This window comes from Oncorhynchus keta, unplaced genomic scaffold, assembly GCF_023373465.1.
Source record: "Oncorhynchus keta strain PuntledgeMale-10-30-2019 unplaced genomic scaffold, Oket_V2 Un_contig_20425_pilon_pilon, whole genome shotgun sequence".
Classification (NCBI taxonomy): domain Eukaryota; kingdom Metazoa; phylum Chordata; class Actinopteri; order Salmoniformes; family Salmonidae; genus Oncorhynchus; species Oncorhynchus keta.
In genome coordinates this window covers 51,629-76,465 of record NW_026282000.1, presented here as the reverse complement: position 1 = coordinate 76,465, position 24,837 = coordinate 51,629, and the positions used below count along the sequence as shown (strand labels likewise).

At 47.9% G+C, this 24,837-nt stretch overlaps 1 protein-coding gene and 2 long non-coding RNA genes across 8 annotated transcripts in view; 2 read left to right on the top strand and 1 right to left on the bottom strand.

The window, feature by feature from the left end:
* The window catches only part of LOC127920733 (leucine-rich repeat serine/threonine-protein kinase 1-like), a gene marked incomplete at its 3' end in the record, with an annotated part of 102,782 nt that overhangs the window by 27,027 nt on the left and 50,918 nt on the right, over positions 1 to 24,837 (top strand). Inside the window, 3 exon segments of the mRNA XM_052504765.1 lie at positions 1,481 to 1,620; positions 5,790 to 5,942; positions 9,523 to 9,685. Coding sequence (XP_052360725.1) covers positions 1,481 to 1,620; positions 5,790 to 5,942; positions 9,523 to 9,685 — 456 coding nt within the window.
* LOC127920731 (uncharacterized) lies at positions 3,349 to 4,383 on the bottom strand. Its single transcript, XR_008107167.1, has 3 exons — positions 4,365 to 4,383; positions 4,189 to 4,326; positions 3,349 to 4,002 (listed from the first exon to the last, which is right to left on the bottom strand). It is a non-coding gene; the product is annotated as an uncharacterized LOC127920731 (long non-coding RNA).
* Positions 14,112 to 22,213, top strand: LOC127920730 (uncharacterized). 6 transcript variants are annotated; one of them, XR_008107161.1, is made up of 3 exons: positions 14,112 to 14,614; positions 20,754 to 20,804; positions 22,015 to 22,213. It is a non-coding gene; the product is annotated as an uncharacterized LOC127920730 (long non-coding RNA). The 6 variants fall into 6 exon arrangements; XR_008107162.1 differs by lacking the exon at positions 14,112 to 14,614 and adding an exon at positions 15,446 to 15,739; XR_008107163.1 differs by lacking the exon at positions 14,112 to 14,614 and adding an exon at positions 17,147 to 17,440.

Below are 24,837 nucleotides of genomic sequence, written 5' to 3'. Positions count from 1 at the left end.
GTAGTTTACAACTTTATGTCAAAAATATCTTCACAATGACAGTAGTTTTGAAGCCAGGATGTAATCAATGGTCCGGTTTAAACCACCACCACAAATTTCAGCTAACTTTAGCTGGCCCATAGAATACTTTCCGAGTAGTCATCGGGTAGTAAAATCCTGAACTTCCCCTTTAAGCCAACTACTAGTCATCGACTAAAAAGCATAATGGAGAATCTCCAAGTGATTTTTTTGTCCAGGAATAGGCTTGTCTGGGTCTGAGAAACCAGCCCTACAGTAAGTCTGTTACAGTTGTCTGGGTCTGAGAAACCAGCCCTACAGTAAGTCTGATACAGTTGTCTGGGTCTGAGAAACCAGCCCTACAGTAAGTCTGTTACAGTTGTCTGGGTCTGAGAAACCAGCCCTACAGTAAGTCTGTCAGTTGTCTGGGTCTGAAAAACCAGCCCTACAGTAAGTCTGTTACAGTTGTCTGGGTCTGAGAAACAGCCCTACAGTAAGTCTGTTACAGTTGTCTGGGTGAGAAACCAGCCCTACAGTAAGTCTGATACAGTTGTCTGGGTCTGAGAAACCAGCCCTACAGTAAGTCTGTTATTGTCTGGGTCTGAGAAACCAGCCCTACAGTAAGTCTGTTACAGTTGTCTGGGTCTGAGAAACCAGCCCTACAGTAAGTCTGTTACAGTTGTCTGGGTCTGAAAACCAGCCCTACAGTAAGTCTGTTACAGTTGTCTGTCTGAGAAACCAGCCCTACAGTAGCTGATACAGTTGTCTGGGTCTGAGAAACCAGCCCTACAGTAAGTCTTTACAGTTGTCTGGGTCTGAAAACCAGCCCTACAGTAAGTCTGTTACAGTTGTCTGGGTCTGAGAAACCAGCCCTACAGTAAGTCTGTTACAGTTGTCTGGGTCTGACCAGCCCTACAGTAAGTCTGTCACAGTTGTCTGGGTCTGAAAACCAGCCCTAAGTAAGTCTGTTACAGTTGTCTGGGTCTGAGAAACCAGCCCTACAGTAAGTCTGTTACAGTTGTCTGGGTCTGAGAAACCAGCCCTACAGTAAGTCTTTTACAGTTGTCTGGGTCTGAGAAACCAGCCCTACAGTAAGTCTGTTACAGTTGTCTGGGTCTGAGAAACCAGCCCTACAGTAAGTCTGTTACAGTTGTCTGGGTCTGAGAAACCAGCCCTACAGTAAGTCTTTTACAGTTGTCTGGGTCTGAGAAACCAGCCCTACAGTAAGTCTGTTACAGTTGTCTGGGTCTGAGAAACCAGCCCTACAGTAAGTCTGTTACAGTTGTCTGGGTCTGAGAAACCAGCCCTACAGTAAGTCTGTTACAGTTGCACAGGATTTTATTTGAAGATCAACTTGAGGTCATCTGCAAACCTCAAGCCCTCTGTTAAATTGAAAAGCAGACTGGGGGCGACATTTTCGTAGCGTAAAAGCATTGTGTAAAGGGCAAATATGACCATAAACCTAATTCTAATCCCTTGGCAGTGTGGAATCGACTGATGTCAACTGGAAGAGGAAGAAAAGCGGGGGCATCAAGATCATTTGCCAATCAGAGACCAGGGATTTTTCAGCCATGGCCTTCATTACGGACCATGTCAATTCCCTCATCGAACAGTGGTTCCCTGGTGAGCTTTCTCTCTCTTTCCATTCAAAGGGCTTTATTGGCATGGGGAACATATGTTTACATTGCCAAAGCAAGTGAAAATGGATAATATATATATATATCTGCTTCCCCTAACTCAGCATGACAGTCGAAGTCTGTCATATTTCCTGCTGCTCAATCGTCATGTTAATTAAAATAGCAGATTGTGTCTTTTAAATGCAGCTTTAACACAGTGGAGTGTTGCTGATTCAGTCATTAGTCCACATGAAACTCCTGATGCTGCTTCTAGATTCCCTGTCAAATCACAGCACTTAGCAGACTGGTCAGCATGGTGGGTGTGTTGTGATCTGTGTGTGTGCATTCATATTTATGTTTTCGATCCCCGCTCAGCTGGGGCCACTCATATGAAAATGTGTGCATGACTGTAAATCGCTTTGGATAAAAACGTTTGCTAAATGGGATATTTCATGATATATTATTTGTGTTTCTGTAGTTTAGGTGCTGGATGACTGAGTAATTAACGTTGATTGGGGATTTGTTTACACTCGCATGCATGAGTCATTCAGAATGTCTATATTTATATGGGCACAGGGCCCAACTGGGGATTCAAATGTGTCAGATTAATGGAAATGATATTCACACACTGAAAGTTTTCTCAAGTTAATTAGGATTCAGTCTATGTTGGTGTGTGCCTGTCTCTGTGCGCCTGTCTCTCTGGGCGCCTGTCTCTGTGCGCCTGTCTCTCTGGGCGCCTGTCTCTCTGTGCGCCTGTCTCTGTGCGCCTGTCTCTGTGCGCCTGTCTCTGTGCGCCTGTCTCTGTGCGCCTGTCTCTCTGTGCGCCTGTCTCTGTGCGCCTGTCTCTCTGTGCGCCTGTCTCTCTGTGCGCCTGTCTCTGTGCGCCTGTCTCTCTGTGCGCCTGTCTCTCTGTGCGCCTGTCTCTCTGTCTCTGTGCGCCTGTCTCTGTGCGCCTGTCTCTGTGCGCCTGTCTCTGTGCGCCTGTCTCTGTGCGCCTGTCTCTGTGCGCCTGTCTCTGTGCGCCTGTCTCTGTGCGCCTGTCTCTGTGCGCCTGTCTCTGTGCGCCTGTCTCTGTGCGCCTGTCTCTGTGCGCCTGTCTCTCTGTGCGCCTGTCTCTGTGCGCCTGTCTCTGTGCGCCTGTCTCTGTGCGCCTGTCTCTGTGTGCACAGTGCACTCCTTTGTATCCTCTTTCTTTTTATAAAATAAGATCATCAATTATTTGCCATAAAGGGGAAGTTTGATTGCACCAATACATACACTAACAGTAAATACACAGTAAAAAAATATATTTTAAAAAGCAACACCTCTTCAATGACTTCAACTTCATGTTGAATGCTGGACTCAGTCAGGATCTTTGTGTCACGTGTGCTCCCTCTCCGGCCTCTAGGTCACCAGGCTGCTTGTTAGGGCGCACACCTGTCACCAGTGTTACTTGCATAATGACAGTCACCTGGACTCCATCACCTCCTTGATGACCTGCCCTTTATAAGTCCCTCCCTTTGGTTTCTTCCCCAGTCGTCATTGTTCCTGTTTCATGTCGGTGCTCTATTTGTGTTTCTTGTTTTGTTCATTTATTAATGAAATGTATTCACTCCCTGAACTTGCTTCCCACCTCTCAGTGTACATCGTTACCCTTTGGTCCCCACTGACAGGTGTTCAAACCTCGAACAGTCGGGAGATAAAGCTGCTTTTGAGTGTTGACAGATAAAAGGCTGTAGATCATCTGAGTGGCGACGGTGTGATGAATCTTCAGAGGTGTACGGATAGTTAGGAGTACGAAACTAGGGTATTTGGTGCAGTGTAAAAACTCGGGGTGTTTCTCAATATGCTTACTACCGTGCTCCACACTCATGCTCCAGGTGTATTCTCCAAGGACTTTCTCTTGAGTACGTTCTTGTGAGGACAAGAGTGTGGAGAACGCATAAAACATTCCATTTGAGAAGCACTCCCCCTACTGTATTACCTCCCGCTGCACCTCCCCCTACTGTATTACCTCACGCTGCACCTCCCCCTACTGTATTACCTCACGCTGCACCTCCCCCTACTGTATTACCTCCCCCTACTGTATTACCTCCCGCTGCACCTCCCCCTACTGTATTACCTCACGCTGCACCTCCCCCTACTGTATTACCTCCCCCTACTGTATTGCCTCACGCTGCACCTCCCCCTACTGTATTACCTCCCGCTGCACCTCCCCCTACTGTATTACCTCCCGCTGCACCTCCCCCTACTGTATTACCTCACGCTGCACCTCCCCCTACTGTATTACCTCACGCTGCACCTCCCCCTACTGTATTACCTCCCGCTGCACCTCCCCCTACTGTATTACCTCACGCTGCACCTCCCCCTACTGTATTACCTCACGCTGCACCTCCCCCTACTGTATTACCTCCCGCTGCATCTCCCCCTACTGTATTACCTCACGCTGCACCTCCCCCTACTGTATTACCTCCCGCTGCACCTCCCCCTACTGTATTACCTCCCCCTACTGTATTACCTCCCCCTACTGTATTACCTCCCCCTACTGTATTACCTCACGCTGCACCTCCTCCTACTGTATTACCTCACGCTGCACCTCCCCCTACTGTATTACCTCACGCTGCACCTCCCCCTACTGTATTACCTCCCGCTGCACCTCCCCCTACTGTATTACCTCACGCTGCACCTCCCCCTACTGTATTACCTCCCGCTGCACCTCCCCCTACTGTATTACCTCACCTCCCCTACGCTGCACCTCCCCTACTGTATTACCTCCCGCTGCACCTCCCCCTACTGTATTACCTCTCGCTGCACCTCCCCCTACTGTATTACCTCACGCTGCACCTCCCCCTACTGTATTACCTCCCCCTACTGTATTACCTCACGCTGCACCTCCCTCTACTGTATTACCTCACGCTGCACCTCCCCCTACTGTATTACCTCACGCTGCACCTCCCCCAACTGTATTACCTCACGCTGCACCTCCCCATTCACTGAACCTTCTTTCAGCCAGGACAATGACAATAGAGACCAAACAAGATATACCCAAACGCAAACGTTTTACTTCAGAATTATCAGCTAGCTATATGTGATTTGTAATAATCTAGCTAACCAGATAGTTTAACAGGCAAAAATAACATAAAACGAATGTTATGCAAGGTATATGTAAATTATTTGTGGGTAGCTAGCTGTTCTTTGTGGCTATCTACAAAGCTACTTAACAGTAGTAGCTAGACCTACTGACTTACTATGGGCTTGCCATCCATCCACAGTGGTTAGTGTAGGCCAAAATGAACACACAATGTATTTATTAATGTATCAAGATTACATATTGTAGTCGGGTGACCTATGAGATGTGAGTGTGCAACATTTCATTCTGAAGTCTGAGTTTATTTTCTCTCACTTCAGCTCAAATAATGGGAGCAATTGATTCCAATACATTTTGCATCTTTTTTTTAACGTGGTTTCATCATATTCCTGTGAATACTTTCCATTGAATATTGTATCGATGCTTAAAAATATGTACAAACAGCGTAGGCTTTGGAGAAGTGTCCTCCGTGCTCCGTTTGGTATACTTTGATTTGGACACATACTCCATCTTGCGTGCTCGGAGCACGGTAGCATGCATTTTGAGAATGCATGTTCCTGTTAAAAAGTCTCATGGCAGAAGGTAAGAAGTATCCATGGAAACATTCAATTTTCAGGTAGAGATTATCAGAGAGAACATGACACTGGGAGACTGATGAGAATCGGTTAAGACAGCAAGGAAAGTAGTGGAGTCAGGGCTTTGACGTTTGACCTCTAGGGACGTTTGTAGTCCGGAGTGGGCTTCACTACCGCCAGACCAGACTCCACGAGACCATTTCTGTATCTCGTTATCTGTCCTCCTGTAGGCCTTACGGCCAGACTCCACCAGACCATTTCTGTATCTCGTTATCTGTCCTCCTGTAGGCCTTACGGCCAGACTCCACGAGACCATTTCTGTATCTCGTTATCTGTCCTCCTGTAGGCCTTACGGCCAGACTCCACCAGACCATTTCTGTATCTCGTTATCTGTCCTCCTGTAGGCCTTACGGCCAGACTCCACGAGACCATTTCTGTATCTCAGTGTTATCTGTCCTCCTGTAGGCCTTACGGCCAGACTCCACCAGACCATATGACTTTCTGTATCTCTCTGTGTCATCTGTCCTCCTTTAGCCTTGACGGCCAGTGAGAGTGATGGGACCCGATTGATTGAGCAGTACGCCCCCTGTCCCCAGTGTTCCTCCATGAGCAGACAGAACCAGGGGCCTGGGGATCTGGGGGAACCCCCAACCAGGGTGACTGCAGCTGGGAGAAGAGGAGGAGAAGGTAGGGTGGGCCAATATACAGTCAACTTCTGATGGAATATATAGGGGCTATTGCAAAAGTTTAAATTAAACACCATCAATGCGGACATTAAGCACTAAAACAATGATTTGCTTTAGTGAAAGCATACCCTTATAATGTGTTATTACTTGTTATAAGCATGCATGATAAATGACCTGAAGATGGCGCCGACAGAGGGCTGCCTCGCGCTTCTAGTCCTTAGGATACTTTTCAGTTTCTTGTTTTTTTATGCATTATTTGTTACATTGTTAGCCCGGAAAATCGTAAGTGTTATTACATACAGCCAAGAAGAACTATTGGATATCAGAGCGACGTCAACTTACCAGCACTACGACCAGGAATACGACTTTCCCAAAGTGGATCCTTTGTCCGAACCACCCAGGGCATTTGAGCTGATTCCAGAGGCCAACCCAAAACAATGCCGCCGAAGAAGAGGTAGGCGCAGCGATCTTCAGGTCAGACTTCAGACGCCCGCACACCACCCACCGCTTCCGAGTATATTATTCGCTAATGTCCAGTCTCTAGATAACAAGGTATATGAAATTAGGGCAAGGGTTGCTTTCCAGAGAGACATCAGGGATTGTAACATACTCTTGTTTCACGGAAACATGGCTGTCTCGGGATATGCTGTCGGAGTCAGTACAGCCACCTGGAATCTTTGTGCGTCGCGTCGACAGGAATAAACATCTCTCCGGGAAAAAGGGCAAGGGTGTATGTTTCATGATTAACAACTCATGGTGTAATTGTAACAACATACAGGAACTCAGGTCCTTTTGTTCACCTGACCTAGAATTCCTTACAATCAAATGCAGGCCGTATTATCTCCCAAGATAATTTACTGTCACAGCCGTATATATAACCCCTCAAGCCGATACCATGACAGCCCTCAAGGACTTTATGCAAACTGAAAACCATATATCCTGAGGCTGCAGTTATTGTAGCTGGGGATTTTAACAAAGCAAATTTGAGAACAAGGCTACCTAAATTCTACCAACATATTGACTGTAGCACTCACGCTGGAAAAACACTGGATCACTGCTACTCTAACTTCCGCAATGCATACAAGGCCATCCCCCGCCCTCCTTTCGACAAATTTGACCATGACTCCATTTTGCTCCTCCCGTCCTATAGTCATAAACTCAAACAGGATGTACCCGCGCTAAGGACTATTCAACGCTGGTCTGACTAATCCGAATCTGCGGACTGGGATATGTTCCTGGTAGCCTCAGAGAATAATATCGACGTATACGCTGATTCGGTGAGTGAGTTTATAAGGAAGTGTAGTGGCATACTGTGACTATTAATACCTACCCTAACTAGAAACTGTGGAGAGATGGCGGCACTCGCGCAAAACTGAAAGCGCGAACCACCGCATTTAACCATGGAAAGGTGACTAGGAATATGGTAAAATACAAAAAGTGTAGTTATTCCCTCCGCAAGGCAATCATTCAAGCGAAATGTCAGTATAGAGACAAAGTGGAGTCGCAATTCAACGGCTCAGACATGAGACTTATGTGGCAGGGTCTACAGACAATCACGGACTACAAAAAGAAAACCAGCCACGTTAAGGACACCGATGTCTTGCTTCCAGGAAAACTAAACACCTTCTTTGCCCGCTTTGAGGATAATACAGTGCCACCGACGCGACCCGCTACCAAGGACTGTGGGCTTTCTTTCTCCATGACCGACGTCAGACATTTAAACGTGTTAACCCTCGCAGGGCTGCCGGCCCAGACAGCATCCCTAGCTGCATACTCTGAGCATGCACAGACCAGCTGGCTGGTGTGTTTACGAACATATTCAATCTCTCCCTATCCCAGTCTGCTGTCCCCACATGCTTCAAGATGGCCACCATTGTTCCTGTCATCATGAAGTGCTTTGAGAGACTAGTCAAGGATCATATCACCTCCAACTTACCTGTCACCGTAGACCCACTTCAATAGGTCCACAGATGATACAATCACACTGCCCTAACCATCACACTGCCCTAACCCATCTGGACAAGAGGAATACCTATGTAAGAATGCTGTTCATTGACTATAGCTCAGCATTCAACACCATAGTACCCTCCAAGCTCATCATTAAGCTTGAAGCCCTGGGTCTCAACCCCACCCTGTGCATTTGGGTCCTGGACTTCCTGATGGGCCGCCCCCTCCCCCCAGGTGGTGAAGGTAGGAAACAACATCTACACTTCACTGATCCTCAACACTGGGACAAGGGTGTGTGCTCAGCCCCCTCCTGTATTCCTTATTCACCCATGACTGCCTGGCCTTGCACGCCTCCAACTCAATCATCAAGTTTGCAGACAACACAACAGTGGTAGGCTAGATTATCAACAATGACGATACGGCCTACAGGGACGAGGTGAGGGCCCTCAGAGTGTTGTGTCAGGAAAACAACCTTTCACTCAACGTCAACAAAACAAAGGAGATGATCGTGGACTTCAGGAAACAGCAGAGGGAGCACCCCTCTATCCACATCGTTGGGACAGCAGTGGAGAAGGTGGAAAGTTTTAAGTTACTCGGCGTACACGTCACGGACAAACTGAAATGGTCCACCCACACAGTGTGATGAAGGCGGCACATGGCAACTGCACCGCCCACAACCACAAGGCTCTCCAGAGGGAGGTGCGGTCTGCACAACGCATCACTGGGGGCAAACTACCTGCCCTCCAGGACACCTACAGCACCCGATATCACAGGAAGGCCAAAAAGATCATCAAGGACAACAATCACCCATTACTGCCTGTTCACCCTACTAGGTGAGGTCAGTACAGGGGCATCAAATCTGGGACAGAGAGACTGAAAAACAGCTTCTATCTCAAGGCCATTAGACTGTTAAACAGCCATCACTACTTGAATTAATGGATCACTAGTCACTTTAATAATGCCACTTTAATGAGGTTTACATATCTTACCTTGCTCATCTCATATGTATATACTGTATTTGATACCTTCTATTGCATCTTGCCTCTGCCCCTCTGTCATTGCTCATCTCATATGTATATACTGTATTTGATACCTTCTATTGCATCTTGCCTCTGCCACTCTGTCATTGCTCATCTCATATGTATATACTGTATTTGATACCTTCTATTGCATCTTGCCTCTGCCACTCTGTCATTGCTCATCTCATATGTATATACTGTATTTGATACCTTCTATTGCATCTTGCCTCTGCCCTCTGTCATTGCTCATCTCATATGTATATACTGTATTTGATACCTTCTATTGCATCTTGCCTCTGCCCCTCTGTCATTGCTCATCCATATATTTAAATGTATATATTCTTATTCCATTCCTTTGTTTAAATTTGTGTGTATTAGGTAGTTGTTGTGGAATTGTTAGGCTACATGTTAGATATTGCTGCACTGTCGGAACTAGAAGCACAAGCATTTCACTACACTCGCAATAACATCTGCTAACCCATGTGTATGTGACCAATAAAATGTGATTTAATTTGAAATCAACCTATAATATTGTTTTTGTAATGGGACTGCTGTTAAACAGAGTTTGCACTCTGAAGTCAACTTTATCTTTTGGTCTGATTATCCCACCGCTAGGCAGAGAAAATGGGGGAGGAAGAGGAGGGCACTTCTTCAACATGGAGGACTGTGTGATCGCTGCCATGGGCCAGGAGTACATAGTGTGTCCCCAGCACACCAACCAGCCTGTGCCCCTTCAGGAGCTGGTCCCAGAGCTTTTCATGACCGACTTCCCCTCACGGTAACCTCTCACCTTTCCCCCTGACCCTTGACCTCTAAACCCTGACCTGTTGACCTATTAGCGCTGCGCGACTGTCCCCCCCTATATAGATGCTGTATCCCAATTCTCCTCCCTTCTCCTGAAGTGTGCACTTGCTCTACCCATCATGGACATATAAGGATTGGTGTAACTATTGGCTGGAGGGAGTTTCTGTCATTATCAAATCCAATCGCACACTCAGCCAGACTCAGTGTAACTTCACAAGACTATGAGCCTGAGGAAGGCACGGCACAGATGGGCTAATCTTCTTCACATAGGGGTGAATCATGTCTTTCACTTAAGTAACATTTTCTCTTAGTCATTCATTGACGTCAATGGGAGACTAGTTTAAATGTATTCTCAAGTTGAAGTTAGGATGCCTGACGATTTGTAGATCAGTCATTCTGTGCTGAGCTTGGCTAGAACCGATTCTCTCCAACATGCTATCAAACTTGCGCTTGCACACACACACACCCTCTGAACCACAAACCTCTTATCCCTAACCTGTGGCCCATCATCTGTCACTTTTGACCCTTCACCTGTCACCCACACTCAGGCTGAGCTTTTGGTTATAACCGGGATAGATGGCTCTATTTAGTCAATTGTGGTTGTGGTGTCCTCCTGTTGTATTGTGTAGTACAGGGCCTTGTGGTTGTGGTGTCCTCCTGTAGTATTGTGTAGTACAGGGCCTTGTGGTTGTGGTGTCCTCCTGAAGTATTGTGTAGTACAGGGCCTTGTGGTTGTGGTGTCCTCCTGTAGCATTGTGTAGTACAGGGCCTTGTGGTTGTGGTGTCCTCCTGAAGTATTGTGTAGTACAGGGCCTTGTGGTTGTGGTGTCCTCCTGTAGTATTGTGTAGTACAGGGCCTTGTGGTTGTGGTGTCCTCCTGTAGTATTGTGTAGTACAGGGCCTTGTGGTTGTGGTGTCCTCCTGAAGTATTGTGTAGTACAGGGCCTTGTGGTTGTGGTGTCCTCCTGTAGTATTGTGTAGTACAGGGCCTTGTGGTTGTGGTGTCCTCCTGAAGTATTGTGTAGTACAGGGCCTTGTGGTTGTGGTGTCCTCCTGTGGTGTCCCTCCTGTAGTATTGTGTAGTACAGGGCCTTGTGGTACAGGGCCTTGTGGTTGTGGTGTCCTCCATTGTGTAGTACAGGGCCTTGTGGTTGTTGTGTAGTACAGGGCCTTGTGGTTGTGGTGTCCTCCTGCTGGTTGTGGTGTCTGTTGATAGGAGTCTAGGAGTCTCCTTAGGCTCCTCACTGACAGGACTGTGACATGTACAGTATGGAACACAATGCAGACATAGATACTCTGTACACACACACTCGTATACAGAGGTACAGCAATCCTGCGCACGCTCACACACACACACACACGCTCACACACACACACACACACGCTCACACACACACACACACACACACACACACACACACACACACACACACACACACACACACACACACACACACACATGCTCACACACACACACACACACACACACACACATGCTCACACACACACACACACACACACACACACACACACACACACACACACACACACACACACACACACACACACACACACACACACACACACACACACACACACACACACACACACACACACACACACACACACACACACACACACACACACACACACACAGCTCTTCAAGGGTTTGGCTGCGTAATGAGTTTCAGTTGATTTCTCAACAGTGACCGCATCCGTTGATGTATTGTTTACCCTTAAGGCTAACCACACACACACACACACACACACACACACACACACACACACACACACACACACACACACACACACACACACACACACACACACACACACACACACACACACACACACACACACACACACACACACACACACACACACACACACACACACAGTGCTTGAGGGTTGATTACACAAGTATATCTCTGTGAAATACTACAGGCCGCTGCCATATTTACTGTTCATGGGGCAACAATCACTCCCAAATATTTCTGATATCAGGAAACACATTTTAGTGCTGCTCTAAGACAAGAGAGATATTGACTAAATAATCACTTCCTCAAACACTGGTGCCACGAGTTGACATCAGCTAACACCACAGCTATGTAGACACACACACAGGAACGTGCACGCAAACATGGACACAGAACATACACACACTGGAACGCGCTCAAATACTCTGCTGTGTGACTCTGCTGAAATGCAATTTAAAGCATGTTTGAGATTAAATTGACCCTGAATAATGTTTCCCCCAGCCTTACCTTCACATATGGGCCCTAGCAGGAAGTCAGCTCCAGGATAGATGGTCAACTCTGAGCAGTTGTGTCCCAAATGGCACTCTCTTCCCGATGTAGTGCACTACTTTTGACTGGCTTCCTGTCCAAATGAGTGCATTAAATAGGGAAGGGGGTGCCATATGAGACACCGATTTGTGTTCATGATATGAAGAGGAAGCTAATAAGGACTTAGGAATGTTGCTATGGCGACTATAGCTTCAGCCCTATAGCAGAATGCAATACATAGAATCCTTTGTTGGATGTGTATGTTGCAGGTAGAGTTGAGGTTGGGATCAGGGAGGTAGCTGTAGTAATGTATGGTGCAGGTAGAGTTGAGGTTGGGATCAGGGAGGTAGCTGTAGTAATGTATGGTGCAGGTAGAGTTGAGGTTGGGATCAGGGAGGTAACTGTAGTAATGTATGGTGCAGGTAGAGTTGAGGTTGGGATCAGGGAGGTAGCTGTAGTAATGTATGGTGCAGGTAGAGTTGAGGTTGGGATCAGGGAGGTAGTATGGTGCAGGTAGAGTGTAGGGAGGTAGCTGTAGTAATGTATGGTGCAGGTAGAGTTGAGGTTGGGATCAGGGAGGTAGCTGTAGTAATGTATGGTGCAGGTAGAGTTGAGGTTGGGATCAGGGAGGTAGCTGTAGTAGTTGGTAGGTTGGGATCAGGGAGCTAGCTGTAGTAATGTATGGTGCAGGTAGAGTTGAGGTTGGGATCAGGGAGCTAGCTGTAGTAATGTATGGTGCAGGTAGAGTTGAGGTTGGGATCAGGGAGGTAGCTGTAGTAATGTATGGTGCAGGTAGAGTTGAGGTTGGGATCAGGGAGCTAGCTGTAGTAATGTATGGTGCAGGTAGAGTTGAGGTTGGGATCAGGGAGCTAGCTGTAGTAATGTATGGTGGGATCAGGTAGAGTTGAGGTTGGGATCAGGGAGCTAGCTGTAGTAATGTATGGTGCAGGTAGAGTTGAGGTTGGGATCAGGGAGGTAGCTGTAGTAATGTATGGTGCAGGTAGAGTTGAGGTTGGGATCAGGGAGGTAGCTGTAGTAATGTATGGTGCAGGTAGAGTTGAGGTTGGGATCAGGGAGGTAGCTGTAGTAATGTATGGTGCAGGTAGAGTTGAGGGAGGTTGGGATCAGGGGGAGGTAGCTGTAGTAATGTATGGTGCAGGTAGAGTTGAGGTTGGGATCAGGGAGGTAGCTGTAGTAATGTATGGTGCAGGTAGAGTTGAGGTTGGGATCAGGGAGGTAGCTGTAGTAATGTATGGTGCAGGTAGAGTTGAGGTTGGGATCAGGGAGGTAGCTGTAGTAATGTATGGTGCAGGTAGAGTTGAGGTTGGGATCAGGGAGGTAGCTGTAGTAATGTATGGTGCAGGTAGAGTTGAGGTTGGGAGGTAGCAGGTAGAGTTGAGGTTGGGATCAGGGAGGTAGCTGTAGTAATGTATGGTGCAGGTAGAGTTGAGGTTGGGATCAGGGAGGTAGCTGTAGTAATGTATGGTGCAGGTAGAGTTGAGGTTGGGATCAGGGAGGTAGCTGTAGTAATGTATGGTGCAGGTAGAGTTGAGGTTGGGATCAGGGAGGTAGCTGTAGTAATGTATGGTGCAGGTAGAGTTGAGGTTGGGATCAGGGAGGTAGCTGTAGTAATGTATGGTGCAGGTAGAGTTGAGGTTGGGATCAGGGAGGTAGCTGTAGTAATGTATGGTGCAGGTAGAGTTGAGGTTGGGATCAGGGAGGTAGCTGTAGTAATGTATGGTGCAGGTAGAGTTGAGGTTGGGATCAGGGAGGTAGCTGTAGTAATGTATGGTGCAGGCAGGTAGAGTTGAGGGAGGTAGCTGGGATCAGGTAGAGTTGAGCTGGGATCAGGGAGCTAGTAGTAATGTGCAGGTAGAGTTGAGGTTGGGATCAGGGAGGTAGCTGTAGTAATGTATGGTGCAGGTAGAGTTGAGGTTGGGATCAGGGAGGTAGCTGGTGCAGTAATGAGGTATGGTGCAGGTAGAGTTGAGGTTGGGATCAGGGAGCTAGCTGTAGTAATGTATGGTGCAGGTAGAGTTGAGGTTGGGATCAGGGAGGTAGCTGTAGTAATGTATGGTGCAGGTAGAGTTGAGGTTGGGATCAGGGAGGTAGCTGTAGTAATGTATGGTGCAGGTAGAGTTGAGGTTGGGATCAGGGAGGTAGCTGTAGTAATGTATGGTGCAGGTAGAGTTGAGGTTGGGATCAGGGAGGTAGCTGTAGTAATGTATGGTGCAGGTAGAGTTGAGGTTGGGATCAGGGAGGTAGCTGTAGTAATGTATGGTGCAGGTAGAGTTGAGGTTGGGATCAGGGAGGTAGCTGTAGTAATGTATGGTGCAGGTAGAGTTGAGGTTGGGATCAGGGAGGTAGCTGTAGTAATGTATGGTGCAGGTAGAGTTGAGGTTGGGATCAGGGAGGTAGCTGTAGTAATGTATGGTGCAGGTAGAGTTGAGGTTGGGATCAGGGAGGTAGCTGTAGTAATGTATGGTGCAGGTAGAGTTGAGGTTGGGATCAGGGAGCTAGCTGTAGTAATGTATGGTGCAGGTAGAGTTGAGGTTGGGATCAGGGAGGTAGCTGTAGTAATGTATGGTGCAGGTAGAGTTGAGGTTGGGATCAGGGAGGTAGCTGTAGTAATGTATGGTGCAGGTAGAGTTGAGGTTGGGATCAGGGAGGTAGCTGTAGTAATGTATGGTGCAGGTAGAGTTGAGGTTGGGATCAGGAGGTAGCTGTAGTAATGTATGGTGCAGGTAGAGTTGAGGTTGGGATCAGGGAGGTAGCTGTAGTAATGTATGGTGCAGGTAGAGTTGAGGTTGGGATCAGGGAGGTAGCTGTAGTAATGTATGGTGCAGGTAGAGTTGAGGTTGGGATCAGGGAGGTAGCTGTAGTAATGTATGGTGCAGGTAGAGTTGAGGTTGGGATCAGGGAGGTAGCTGTAGTAATGTATGGTGCAGGTAGAGTTGAGGTTGGGATCAGGGAGGTAGCTGTAGTAATGTATGGTGCAGGTAGAGTTGAGGTTGGGATCAGGGAGGTAGCTGTAGTAATGTATGGTGCAGGTAGAGTTGAGGTTGGGATCAGGGAGGTAGCTGTAGTAATGTATGGTGCAGGTAGAGTTGAGGTTGGGATCAGGGAGGTAGCTGTAGTAATGTATGGTGCAGGTAGAGTTGAGGTTGGGATCAGGGAGGTAGCTGTAGTAATGTATGGTGCAGGTAGAGTTGAGGTTGGGATCAGGGAGGTAGCTGTAGTAATGTATGGTGCAGGTAGAGTTGAGGTTGGGATCAGGGAGGTAGAGTAATGTATGGTGCAGGTAGAGTTGAGGTTGGGATCAGGGAGGTAGCTGTAGTAATGTATGGTGCAGGTAGAGTTGAGGTTGGGATCAGGGAGGTAGCTGTAGTAATGTATGGTGCAGGTAGAGTTGAGGTTGTCAGGGAGGTAGCAGGGAGGTAGCTGTAGTAATGTATGGTGCAGGTAGAGTTGAGGTTGGGATCAGGGAGGTAGCTGTAGTAATGTATGGTGCAGGTAGAGTTGAGGTTGGGATCAGGGAGGTAGCTGTAGTAATGTATGGTGCAGGTAGAGTTGAGGTTGGGATCAGGGAGGTAGCTGTAGTAATGTATGGTGCAGGTAGAGTTGAGGTTGGGATCAGGGAGCTAGCTGTAGTAATGTATGGTGCAGGTAGAGTTGAGGTTGGGATCAGGGAGGTAGCTGTAGTAATGTATGGTGCAGGTAGAGTTGAGGTTGGGATCAGGGAGGTAGCTGTAGTAATGTATGGTGCAGGTAGAGTTGAGGTTGGGATCAGGGAGGTAGCTGTAGTAATGTATGGTGCAGGTAGAGTTGAGGTATGGGAGGTAGCTGTAGTAATGTATGGTGCAGGTAGAGTTGAGGTTGGGATCAGGGAGGTAGCTGTAGTAATGTATGGTGCAGGTAGAGTTGAGGTTGGGATCAGGGAGCTAGCTGTAGTAATGTATGGTGCAGGTAGAGTTGAGGTTGGGATCAGGAGGTAGCTGTAGTAATGTATGGTGCAGGTAGAGTTGAGGTTGGGATCAGGGAGGTAGCTGTAGTAATGTATGGTGCAGGTAGAGTTGAGGTTGGGATCAGGGAGGTAGCTGTAGTAATGTATGGTGCAGGTAGAGTTGAGGTTGGGATCAGGGAGGTAGCTGTAGTAATGTATGGTGCAGGTAGAGTTGAGGTTGGGATCAGGGAGGTAGCTGTAGTAATGTATGGTGCAGGTAGAGTTGAGGTTGGGATCAGGGAGGTAGCTGTAGTAATGTATGGTGCAGGTAGAGTTGAGGTTGGGATCAGGGAGGTAGCTGCTGTAGTAATGTATGGTGCAGGTAGAGTTGAGGTTGGGATCAGGGAGGTAGCTGTAGTAATGTATGGTGCAGGTAGAGTTGAGGTTGGGATCAGGGAGGTAGCTGTAGTAATGTATGGTGCAGGTAGAGTTGAGGTTGGGATCAGGGAGGTAGCTGTAGTAATGTATGGTGCAGGTAGAGTTGAGGTTGGGAGAGTTGAGGTTGGGATCAGGGAGGTAGCTGTAGTAATGTATGGTGCAGGTAGAGTTGAGGTTGGGATCAGGGAGGTAGCTGTAGTAATGTATGGTGCAGGTAGAGTTGAGGTTGGGATCAGGGAGGTAGCTGTAGTAATGTATGGTGCAGGTAGAGTTGAGGTTGGGATCAGGGAGGTAGCTGTAGTAATGTATGGTGCAGGTAGAGTTGAGGTTGGGATCAGGGAGGTAGCTGTAGTAATGTATGGTGCAGGTAGAGTTGAGGTTGGGATCAGGGAGGTAGCTGTAGTAATGTATGGTGCAGGTAGAGTTGAGGTTGGGATCAGGGAGGTAGCTGTAGTAATGTATGGTGCAGGTAGAGTTGAGGTTGGGATCAGGGAGGTAGCTGTAGTAATGTATGGTGCAGGTAGAGTTGAGGTTGAGGATCAGGAGGTAGCTGTAGTAATGTATGGTGCAGGTAGAGTTGAGGTTGGGATCAGGTAGGTAGCTGTAGTAATGTATGGTGCAGGTAGAGTTGAGGTTGGGATCAGGGAGGTAGCTGTAGTAATGTATGGTGCAGGTAGAGTTGAGGTTGGGATCAGGGAGCTAGCTGTAGTAATGTATGGTGCAGGTAGAGTTGAGGTTGGGATCAGGTATGGTGCAGGTAGCTGTAGTAATGTATGGTGCAGGTAGAGTTGAGGTTGGGATCAGGGAGGTAGCTGTAGTAATGTATGGTGCAGGTAGAGTTGAGGTTGGGATCAGGGAGGTAGCTGTAGTAATGTATGGTGCAGGTAGAGTTGAGGTTGGGATCAGGGAGGTAGCTGTAGTAATGTATGGTGCAGGTAGAGTTGAGGTTGGGATCAGGGAGCTAGCTGTAGTAATGTATGGTGCAGGTAGAGTTGAGGTTGGGATCAGGGAGGTAGCTGTAGTAATGTATGGTGCAGGTAGAGTTGAGGTTGGGATCAGGGAGGTAGCTGTAGTAATGTATGGTGCAGGTAGAGTTGAGGTTGGGATCAGGGAGGTAGCTGTAGTAATGTATGGTGCAGGTAGAGTTGAGGTTGGGATCAGGGAGGTAGCTGTAGTAATGTATGGTGCAGGTAGAGTTGAGGTTGGGATCAGGGAGGTAGCTGTAGTAATGTATGGTGCAGGTAGAGTTGAGGTTGGGATCAGGGAGGTAGCTGTAGTAATGTATGGTGCAGGTAGAGTTGAGGTTGGGATCAGGAGGTAGCTGTAGTAATGTATGGTGCAGGTAGAGTTGAGGTTGGGATCAGGGAGGTAGCTGTAGTAATGTATGGTGCAGGTAGAGTTGAGGTTGGGATCAGGGAGGTAGCTGTAGTAATGTATGGTGCAGGTAGAGTTGAGGTTGGGATCAGGGAGGTAGCTGTAGTAATGTATGGTGCAGGTAGAGTTGAGGTTGGGATCAGGGAGGTAGCTGTAGTAATGTATGGTGCAGGTAGAGTTGAGGTTGGGATCAGGGAGGTAGCTGTAGTAATGTATGGTGCAGGTAGAGTTGAGGTTGGGATCAGGGAGGTAGCTGTAGTAATGTATGGTGCAGGTAGAGTTGAGGTTGGGATCAGGGAGGTAGCTGTAGTAATGTATGGTGCAGGTAGAGTTGAGGTTGGGATCAGGGAGGTAGCTGTAGTAATGTATGGTGCAGGTAGAGTTGAGGTTGGGATCAGGAGGTAGCTGTAGTAATGTATGGTGCAGGTAGAGTTGAGGTTGGGATCAGGGAGGTAGCTGTAGTAATGTATGGTGCAGGTAGAGTTGAGGTTGGGATCAGGGAGCTAGCTGTAGTAATGTATGGTGCAGGTAGAGTTGAGGTTGGGATCAGGGAGGTAGCTGTAGTAATGTATGGTGCAGGTAGAGTTGAGGTTGGGATCAGGGAGGTAGCTGTAGTAATGTATGGTGCAGGTAGAGTTGAGGTTGGGATCAGGTGTATGGTGCAGGTAGAGTTGAGGTTGGGATCAGGGAGGTAGCTGTAGTAATGTATGGTGCAGGTAGAGTTGAGGTTGGGATCAGGGAGGTAGCTGTAGTAATGTATGGTGCAGGTAGAGTTGAGGTTGGGATCAGGGAGCTAGCTGTAGTAATGTATGGTGCAGGTAGAGTTGAGGTTGGGATCAGGGAGGTAGCTGTAGTAATGTATGGTGCAGGTAGAGTTGAGGTTGGGATCAGGGAGGTAGCTGTAGTAATGTATGGTGCAGGTAGAGTTGAGGTTGGGATCAGGGAGGTAGCTGTAGTAATGTATGGTGCAGGTAGAGTTGAGGTTGGGATCAGGGAGGTAGCTGTAGTAATGTATGGTGCAGGTAGTAGGTTGGGATCAGGAGGTATGTATGGTGCAGGTAGAGTTGAGGTTGGGATCAGGGAGGTAGCTGTAGTAATGTATGGTGCAGGTAGAGTTGAGGTTGGGATCAGGAGGTAGCTGTAGTAATGTATGGTGCAGGTAGAGTTGAGGTTGGGATCAGGGAGGTAGCTGTAGTAATGTATGGTGCAGGTAGAGTTGAGGTTGGGATCAGGGAGCTAGCTGTAGTAATGTATGGTGCAGGTAGAGTTGAGGTTGGGATCAGGAGGTAGCTGTAGTAATGTATGGTGCAGGTAGAGTTGAGGTTGGGATCAGGGAGGTAGCTGTAGTAATGTATGGTGCAGGTAGAGTTGAGGTTGGGATCAGGAGGTAGCTGTAGTAATGTATGGTGCAGGTAGAGTTGAGGTTGGGATCAGGGAGGTAGCTGTAGTAATGTATGGTGCAGGTAGTTGAGGTAGAGTGAGGTTGGGATCAGGGAGGTAGCTGTAGTAATGTATGGTGCAGGTAGAGTTGAGGTTGGGATCAGGGAGGTAGCTGTAGTAATGTATGGTGCAGGTAGAGTTGAGGTTGGGATCAGGGAGGTAGCTGTAGTAATGTATGGTGCAGGTAGAGTTGAGGTTGGGATCAGGGAGGTAGCTGTAGTAATGTATGGTGCAGGTAGAGTTGAGGTTGGGATCAGGGAGCTAGCTGTAGTAATGTATGGTGCAGGTAGAGTTGAGGTTGGGATCAGGGAGGTAGCTGTAGTAATGTATGGTGCAGGTAGAGTTGAGGTTGGGATCAGGGAGGTAGCTGTAGTAATGTATGGTGCAGGTAGAGTTGAGGTTGGGATCAGGAGGTAGCTGTAGTAATGTATGGTGCAGGTAGAGTTGAGGTTGGGATCAGGGAGGTAGCTGTAGTAATGTATGGTGCAGGTAGAGTTGAGGTTGGGATCAGGGAGGTAGCTGTAGTAATGTATGGTGGTAGAGTTGAGGTAGAGTTGAGGTTGGGATCAGGGATCAGGGAGGTAGCTGTAGTAATGTATGGTGCAGGTAGAGTTGAGGTTGGGATCAGGGAGGTAGCTGTAGTAATGTATGGTGCAGGTAGAGTTGAGGTTGGGATCAGGGAGGTAGCTGTAGTAATGTATGGTGCAGGTAGAGTTGAGGTTGGGATCAGGGAGGTAGCTGTAGTAATGTATGGTGCAGGTAGAGTTGAGGTTGGGATCAGGGAGGTAGCTGTAGTAATATGTATGGTGCAGGTAGAGTTGAGGTTGGGATCAGGGAGGTAGCTGTAGTAATGTATGGTGCAGGTAGAGTTGAGGTTGGGATCAGGGAGGTAGCTGTAGTAATGTATGGTGCAGGTAGAGTTGAGGTTGGGATCAGGGAGGTAGCTGTAGTAATGTATGGTGCAGGTAGAGTTGAGGTTGGGATCAGGGAGGTAGCTGTAGTAATGTATGGTGCAGGTAGAGTTGAGGTTGGGATCAGGGAGGTAGCTGTAGTAATGTATGGTGCAGGTAGAGTTGAGGTTGGGATCAGGGAGGTGCTGTAGTAATGTATGGTGCAGGTAGAGTTGAGGTTGGGATCAGGGAGGTAGCTGTAGTAATGTATGGTGCAGGTAGAGTTGAGGTTGGGATCAGGGAGGTAGCTGTAGTAATGTATGGTGCAGGTAGAGTTGAGGTTGGGATCAGGGAGCTAGCTGTAGTAATGTATGGTGCAGGTAGAGTTGAGGTTGGGATCAGGGAGGTAGCTGTAGTAATGTATGGTGCAGGTAGAGTTGAGGTTGGGATCAGGGAGGTAGCTGTAGTAATGTATGGTGCAGGTAGAGTTGAGGTTGGGATCAGGGAGGTAGCTGTAGTAATGTATGGTGCAGGTAGAGTTGAGGTTGGGATCAGGAGGTAGCTGTAGTAATGTATGGTGCAGGTAGAGTTGAGGTTGGGATCAGGGAGCTGTAGTAATGTAGCTGTGTAGTAATGTATGGTGCAGGTAGAGTTGAGGTTGGGATCAGGGAGCTAGCTGTAGTAATGTATGGTGCAGGTAGAGTTGAGGTTGGGATCAGGGAGGTAGCTGTAGTAATGTATGGTGCAGGTAGAGTTGAGGTTGGGATCAGGGAGGTAGCTGTAGTAATGTATGGTGCAGGTAGAGTTGAGGTTGGGATCAGGGAGGTATGTAGTAATGTATGGTGCAGGTAGAGAGGGGATCAGGGAGGTAGCTGTAGTAATGTATGGTGCAGGTAGAGGTGGGATCAGGGAGGTAGCTGTAGTAATGTATGGTGCAGGTAGAGTTGAGGTTGGGATCAGGGAGGTAGCTGTAGTAATGTATGGTGCAGGTAGAGTTGAGGTTGGGATCAGGGAGGTAGCTGTAGTAATGTATGGTGCAGGTAGAGTTGAGGTTGGGATCAGGGAGGTAGCTGAGGTTGGGATCAGGGAGGTAGCTGTAGTAATGTGCAGGTAGAGTTGAGGTTGGGATCAGGAGGTAGCTGTAGTAATGTATGTGCAGGTAGAGTTGAGGTTGGGATCAGGGAGGTAGCTGTAGTAATGTATGGTGCAAGAGTTGAGGTTGGGATCAGGGAGGTAGCTGTAGTAATGTATGGTGCAGGTAGAGTTGAGGTTGGGATCAGGGAGGTAGCTGTAGTAATGTATGGTGCAGGTAGAGTTGAGGTTGGGATCAGGGAGGTAACTGTAGTAATGTATGGTGCAGGTAGAGTTGAGGTTGGGATCAGGGAGGTAGCTGTAGGTATGGTGCAGGTAGAGTTGAGGTTGGGATCAGGAGGTAGCTGTAGTAATGTATGGTGCAGGTTGAGGTAATCAGGGAGTAGCTGTAGGTAGAGTTGAGGTTGGGATCAGGGAGGTAGCTGTAGTAATGTATGGTGCAGGTAGAGTTGAGGTTGGGATCAGGAGGTAGCTGTAGTAATGTATGGTGCAGGTAGAGTTGAGGTTGGGATCAGGGAGGTAGCTGTAGTAATGTATGGTGCAGGTAGAGTTGAGGTTGGGATCAGGGAGGAGGTAATGTATGGTGCTGTAGTTGGGATCATGTATAATGGTGCAGGTAGAGTTGAGGTTGGGATCAGGGAGGTAGCTGTAGTAATGTATGGTGCAGGTAGAGTTGAGGTTGGGATCAGGAGGTAGCTGTAGGTATGGTGCAGGTAGAGTTGAGGTTGGGATCAGGGAGGTAGCTGTAGTAATGTATGGTGCAGGTAGAGTTGAGGTTGGGATCAGGGAGGTAGCTGTAGTAATGTATGGTGCAGGTAGAGTTGAGGTTGGGATCAGGGAGGTAACTGTAGTAATGTATGGTGCAGGTAGAGTTGAGGTTGGGATCAGGGAGGTAACTGTAGTAATGTATGGTGCAGGTAGAGTTGAGGTTGGGATCAGGGAGGTAGCTGTAGTAATGTATGGTGCAGGTAGAGTTGAGGTTGGGATCAGGGAGGTAGCTGTAGTAATGTATGGTGCAGGTAGAGTTGAGGTTGGGATCAGGGAGGTAGCTGTAGTAATGTATGGTGCAGGTAGAGTTGAGGTTGGGATCAGGGAGGTAGCTGTAGTAATGTATGGTGCAGGTAGATGGTTGGGATCAGGGAGGTGCTGTAGTATGGTGCAGGTAGAGTTGAGGTTGGGATCAGGGAGGTAGCTGTAGTAATGTATGGTGCAGGTAGAGTTGAGGTTGGGATCAGGGAGGTAGCTGTAGTAATGTATGGTGCAGGTAGAGTTGAGGTTGGGATCAGGGAGGTAGCTGTAGTAATGTATGGTGCAGGTAGAGTTGAGGTTGGGATCAGGGAGGTAGCTGTAGTAATGTATGGTGCAGGTAGAGTTGAGGTTGGGATCAGGGAGTAGCTGTAGTAATGTATGGTGCAGGTAGAGTTGAGGTTGGGATCAGGGAGGTAGCTGTAGTAATGTATGGTGCAGGTAGAGTTGAGGTTGGGATCAGGGAGGTAGCTGTAGTAATGTATGGTGCAGGTAGAGTTGAGGTTGGGATCAGGGAGGTAGCTGTAGTAATGTATGGTGAGGTTGGGATCAGGTAGCTGTAGTTGAGGTTGGGATCAGGGAGGTAGCTGTAGTAATGTATGGTGCAGGTAGAGTTGAGGTTGGGATCAGGGAGGTAGCTGTAGTAATGTATGGTGCAGGTAGAGTTGAGGTTGGGATCAGGAGGTGTAGTAATGTATGGTGCAGGTAGAGTTGAGGTTGGGATCAGGGAGCTGCTGTAGTAATGTATGTGCAGGTAGAGTTGAGGTTGGGATCAGGGGTGCAGGTAGCTGTAGTAATGTATGGTGCAGGTAGAGTTGAGGTTGGGATCAGGGAGGTAGCTGTAGTAATGTATGGTGCAGGTAGAGTTGAGGTTGGGATCAGGGAGCTAGCTGTAGTAATGTATGGTGAGGTAGAGTTGAGGTTGGGATCAGGAGGTAGCTGTAGTAATGTATGGTGCAGGTAGAGTTGAGGTTGGGATCAGGGAGGTAGCTGTAGTAATGTATGGTGCAGGTAGAGTTGAGGTTGGGATCAGGGAGGTAGCTGTAGTAATGTATGGTGCAGGTAGAGTTGAGGTTGGGATCAGGGAGGCTAGCTGTAGTAATGTATGGTGCAGGTAGAGTTGAGGTTGGGATCAGGGAGGAAGCTGTAGTAATGTATGGTGCAGGTAGAGTTGAGGTTGGGATCAGGGAGCTAGCTGTAGTAATGTAGCTGAGTTGAGGTTGGGATCAGGAGGTAGCTGTAGTAATGTATGGTGCAGGTAGAGTTGAGGTTGGGATCAGGGAGGTAGCTGTAGTAATGTATGAGTTGGGATCAGGGAGGTAGCTGTAGTTGAGGTAGAGTTGAGGGATCAGGGAGGTAGCTGTAGTAATGTATGGTGCAGGTAGAGTTGAGGTTGGGATCAGGGAGGTAGCTGTAGTAATGTATGGTGCAGGTAGAGTTGAGGTTGGGATCAGGGAGGTAGCTGTAGTAATGTATGGTGCAGGTAGAGTTGAGGTTGGGATCAGGGAGGTAGCTGTAGCTGTATGGTGCAGGTAATTGAGGTTGGGATCAGGGAGCTAGCTGTAGTGTATGGTGCAGGTAGAGTTGAGGTTGGGATCAGGTAGAGTTGAGGTTGGGATCAGGGAGAGGTAGCTGTAGTAATGTATGGTGCAGGTAGAGTTGAGTTTGGGATCAGGGAGGTAGCTATAGTAATGTATGGTGCATGTAGAGTTGAGTTTGGGATCAGGGAGGTAGCTGTAGTAATGTATGGTGCATGTGTTGACATCTAGGAGGTAGAGTTGAGGTTGGGATCAGGGAGGTAGCTATAGTAATGTATGGTGCAGGTAGAGTTGAGTTTGGGATCAGGGAGGTAGCTATAGTAATGTATGGTGCAGGTAGAGTTGAGTTTGGGATCAGGGAGGTAGCTGTAGTAATGTATGGTGCAGGTAGAGTTGAGTTTGGGATCAGGGAGGTAGCTGTAGTAATGTATGGTGCAGGTAGAGTTGAGGTTGGGATCAGGGAGGTAGCTGTAGTAATGTATGGTGCAGGTAGAGTTGAGGTTGGGATCAGGGAGGTAGCTGTAGTAATGTATGGTGCAGGTAGAGTTGAGGTTGGGATCAGGGAGGTAGCTGTAGTAATGTATGGTGCAGGTAGAGTTGAGTTTGGGATCAGGGAGGTAGCTGTAGTAATGTATGGTGCAGGTAGAGTTGAGGTTGGGATCAGGGAGGTAGCTGTAGTAATGTATGGTGCAGGTAGAGTTGAGGTTGGGATCAGGGAGGTAGCTGTAGTAATGTATGGTGCATGTAGAGTTGAGTTTGGGATCAGGGAGGTAGCTATAGTAATGTATGGTGCATGTGTTGACATCCAGGAGGTAGAGTTGAGTTTGGGATCAGGGAGGTAGCATGTTGAAAACATTTAATGAGCAAGCCTTCCTTCTTTTTGGATATTTTCACTAGTATTGTTAACAAACACGCCCACATAAAGAAAATGAGAATTAAAAACAGGTTCGGCCCCTGGTTCGACCGTGATCTGGAGTTCTTCCACCACAAGAATTGAATTTGGCGAAAGGCTCTGCACACACATACTCAGGCTGACTGGTTCTTGTTCAGGCAAATGATTAATAAGTGCACTCAGGCTATCCGGAAGACCAAAGTTAGTT